Source organism: Barbatula barbatula (genome assembly GCF_947034865.1).
Source record: "Barbatula barbatula genome assembly, chromosome: 3".
Classification (NCBI taxonomy): Eukaryota; Metazoa; Chordata; class Actinopteri; order Cypriniformes; family Nemacheilidae; genus Barbatula; species Barbatula barbatula.
In genome coordinates, this window is record NC_136764.1 from 17,167,727 (window position 1) to 17,172,497 (window position 4,771).

Sequence of the window (4,771 nt, forward strand, 5' to 3'; positions counted from 1 at the left end):
AGTGAAAATTTTATAATGAATGATGTCATTGTTGCATGTTGGGAACATACTAAGGAAAGCTGGATTTCCACAGTTCTCTTTCTAAATCACTTGTGAAATAGAAATATATTGGGTTAAAAAATGTGATAATAAAATGCATATTTATATTGAAAATGTCACCTTTTTATGCATGAAATGATGACAGCTCTAATTAAAAGTTGTCTTGTTTGAAGAGATGCTGTTGCTGTCCACTGTTATGATGACAAAGGTAAAATGACTTTAATGTGGTGTGTAATGATAACATAAACAAACTCAATTTTAAAAAGCAACAGTTTTATTTGCACATCAGTTCTAGCAAGCCAATTGAACAGTGTATCCCATGAACCTGGGTAAATGTTGGAGTAAAATGTCTACTGATAAAACTCTGGCGTTTGTTGACAACCACGATAACCACAAAGGACGTGGACTGGAGCGGTTTTGTTTTGTACATTCTAAAATGTACTACAGTACTTTTTCACTGCAATGTAATACTGAAATTATATAATTTATTTGTACGTAGTTCAACACTACAAAAAAACATATAGATATAGATTTTCAGCAGGACCAATTTTAACGTCTCCACCTGACCCATATCAAATGAATTGTTTCTTTGCATTTAATGGCAGTTGGTAAACAGCATTTATGTATTTTTACTCTCAAGTATTTGTAGTTTTTATCAGAATATTTTTACTTTGTAAAATGTTTACCTCACCTCATTATAAAGTAAATATCAGAGTTTCTTACTCCACCGCATTTCATAAATCTAATGTTTTTATTTACCTAAAGTTGAGAGATTTATGCAAGGACCGTGAGAACATTACATGTGTGCTTATCAGTTCTCAGTTGTAAGTCTTTCTAAACGTGGTGATTGGACAGAGAAAAAACGTTACTCTGTATATATACAGCGTCTGAAGAACTTGACATTTAGCTGTTTTTTCTTCAAACCAAGGATAGATGAAGCTCCTAATCTTGGCAGCCCTGCTCGGGCTGAGCTTTGCTCAGTTCAACCCTAACACAAAACATGGAAGAACTTCCATTGTCCACCTGTTTGAGTGGCGTTGGGCCGATATTGCTGCAGAATGTGAGAGATATCTTGCACCAAATGGCTTTGGTGGAGTTCAGGTGAGTACGAGTTTAGAGCACTAGAAAGCATATAGTTTTTCATGAAAGCACAGGTATATTTTCTTATAATTCTGATGTAAATTATAAAAGCAACATTGTAATATTGGTTTTGCGTTTAAAGATCTCCCCTCCGAGTGAGAGCATTACCGTTACAAGCCCGTGGCATCCTTGGTGGCAGAGATATCAGCCAATCGGCTATAAACTGTGTTCCAGATCAGGAAATGAAAATGAGCTGAGAGATATGATCACAAGATGCAACAACGTTGGGGTAAATATAGTTATGTATGTCAACAACGAGTTTTCAGACTCATCAGACTTGATTGTTCTGACTTCCTTTACTGGCTTATTTAACAGGTGAACATCTATGTAGATGCAGTCATCAACCACATGTGTGGAGCTGGTGGTGGAGACGGTACACATTCCAGCTGTGGTTCATATTTTAATGCCAACAAAAAGGATTTCCCTTCAGTTCCATACTCAAACATGGACTTCAACGACGGAAAATGCCACACCGGCAGTGGAAACATTGAGAATTACAATGATGTCAATCAAGTAAAAGAAAAGTTATTTTATACTTCAACTGCATCCTAGTATTTGTTTCAGATCTGATAACCGCATGTTTCCTCATGTTGACAGGTCAGAAACTGTCGTCTAGTTGGTCTTCTGGACCTTGCTATGGAGAAGGACTACGTTAGAGGCAAAGTGGCGGACTACATGAACAAGCTTATTGACATGGGTGTGGCTGGATTCAGAGTGGATGCTTGTAAGCACATGTGGCCTGGCGATCTTTCTGCTGTTTACGGAAGACTCCATAATCTCAACACTAAGTGGTTTCCCTCTGGATCAAAACCTTTAATCTACCAAGAGGTTTTTTATTTGTTTTACTTAACAAATAATAGAACAACACCAGTATAAAGGTGGCACATAATTTGAGTCATAATGCACTTTTCTATTAGGTTATTGATCTTGGTGGAGAGCCCATCACATCAAATCAGTATTATGGACTTGGAAGGGTAACTGAGTTCAAATATGGCGCCAAGCTAGGCAATGTGATTCGCAAATGGAATAATGAAAAACTGTCCTTCCTTAAGTAAGATTTTCATTATGAAAAGAAATCAGCATGGAGTAGTTTTATTGTTAAATTAAACTGCTTATTGTCCTAGGAACTGGGGTGAGGGTTGGGGTATGATGCCTTCTGATAAAGCCCTGGTATTTGTTGACAACCATGATAACCAGAGAGGACATGGAGCTGGTGGAGCATCCATTCTCACATTCTGGGATGCCAGGTACACTTGGGACATGAACAGGTTACACATAATAAATTGAATTTGTTGCTTGTAACACATCATATTTATTTTGCCTGTAGACTTTACAAAATGGCTGTAGGCCTGATGTTGGCTCATCCTTATGGAGTTACAAGAGTTATGTCCAGCTACCGTTGGAACCGCAACATTGTCAATGGACAGGTGATTGATCAGGCTTGATCAATGCCAAGCTGTTTTTTTAGATTAAATCCATAGGATGTTTTTCTTCATCGCCTTCTCATTGTCCAGGACACAAATGACTGGATGGGACCTCCCAGCTATGGTGATGGATCCACCAAACCAGTTCCCATTAACCCAGACTCTACTTGTGGAGATAACTGGGTTTGTGAACACAGGTGGCGTCAGGTCAGGTGCTGTGAGTTCCTACACTTTCATTGTGAGGATGGTTTAGACATGGAATTTACAGTTATAACCCAACTTTTCTGCACAGAAACATGGTGATCTTCCGTAACGTTGTTAATGGACAGCCATTTTCTAATTGGTGGGACAATGGGAATAACCAGATCGCTTTCGGCCGTGGTAATCGTGGGTTCATTGTCATCAACAATGACAGCTGGTAAGTGCTTGATTCTTTCTAATTAAAGCTTTGTATTTTATTTCAAGAAAAAAATTTAAGAGATTAAACAGTATTACAGCATTTACAACAATCACTTTGTTCTTTAGGGATCTGGACGCCACCTTAAACACTGGCATGCCACAAGGCACCTACTGCGATGTCATCTCTGGTCAGAAGGAAGGAAGCAGATGCACTGGAAATCAGGTGCAGGTTGGAGGAGATGGACGGGCTCAATTTAAAATCAGTCACACGGCGGAAGACCCATTCATTGCCTTCCATGCCGACTCAAAACTGTAATGCTTGCAGATGAAAAAATTAAAGGAAAATAAAAGAATAATACAGAACAACCCAAAGGTGTTCAGACCTATTGAATGTAAACATTAAACACAATTCTTTCAATATAACTTAGTTGTTTAGTTGTTGATAGTACAAGAAATATAAAACACTGCAGTCTCTGGAGTCACGGTAGTTTGAATTTAATAATTTAAAAATAATATATATCTTTTTAATTAATCAGATGATTGTGTTAATAATAATTCTTATAATCAAACTTTGTTAAAGATGTACCCAACTGGAAACGGAGAGTAAAATTATAGGCCAGGTATATGAATCTTAACAGACAAATCAATGCAAGGTCATGCTTCAGGAGAATCCATACATTATTGTTATGACACAATTCATTTTTTTCACTTAATTTAGATTATAGCCTTCCTTAGTAGAGTTGATCAGTGTATTGTCTTGTGAATTTAAAATGGAAGATTATAAGCTTGTGTGAAGGTGCACCAGCACCACCATGAGACAACATGCAATGTTACAGGCTGCATAACAAGGACATACAGTAACCAGAATATTATCTGCATTAGTTTCTAAATTTTGAATTTATAATGCCGTTCAGATATGAATTAATCAAACCAACCATGCAGGTCTAAGAAGCAAGTTAATGAACATTGATCAGTGTCTGAATGAGATGTCTTCACTCTCTTAACACCCATTCATTTGACATCTGGGTTGTTTTAGACACAAAGAACAGAATCCACAAGTGAAGAACGTGTTGTGAAATGATGGAATTAACCATCCAGCAGGTCCGTAGCCAACCTATTGAAAGGGGAGGTTCTTTTTTTTTTAAAGTGGACCTTTTTGCAGTTTTTCTCCTCCTTTTGTATTTAATTATGAGGTTCAAATACTTCATTTTGGGGACCTTTCATGCTCTAATTTGTGCTGGATTAGCTTGTCTGCTGGTATCTTAACCAGCACGATTTTTGATGCACCTAAAATATTTATTGCATTGTTGTCCAATTGCTCCTCATGTAACACTTTTGTCAGTCCATACACAGTTCATAAGTTTAAAGACCACACTAACAACAGAATAGATTTAATGAACTTTACTGAAATATTAATAATAATTCTTCTCATCATCATTTCTTGACTCTCTGTCAATGCCTATTTGCTATGTTTTATTATTATAATTACGATACATTTATATGGTTATTATATTGTAGACCAGGGGTCCCCAAACTTTTTTCTGCAAGGGCCACATAATTCTCCCTGTCTTTAATGGGGGGCCGGGGCAGTTTGTAACAGAAAATTACATGGTTTGGAGGTACTACTTGAGTTATTGTGGAGATTTAATTATGATTTGAAATGTATGATGCCTCCTAATGGTACAATAGTTTATTAATAGTTTATAGTTTAGTGCTACTCAAATTCAAAAACAATTCTTATGCATATTAATTAACCTTTCTCTTTCCCA

The 4,771-nt window shown here is 36.9% G+C and overlaps 1 protein-coding gene across 1 annotated transcript; it reads left to right on the forward strand.

The window, feature by feature from the left end:
- Window positions 1-944: 944 nt before the first annotated feature.
- On the forward strand, window positions 945-3,423 carry amy2a (amylase alpha 2A). Its single transcript, XM_079451373.1, has 10 exons — window positions 945-1,140; window positions 1,262-1,408; window positions 1,495-1,692; window positions 1,777-2,007; window positions 2,097-2,230; window positions 2,304-2,426; window positions 2,507-2,606; window positions 2,694-2,815; window positions 2,896-3,021; window positions 3,129-3,423. Exons 1-10 carry the CDS (start codon window positions 973-975, stop codon window positions 3,316-3,318), a joined length of 1,539 nt encoding a protein of 512 aa, XP_079307499.1. The 5' UTR covers window positions 945-972; the 3' UTR covers window positions 3,319-3,423.
- Window positions 3,424-4,771: the final 1,348 nt, after the last annotated feature.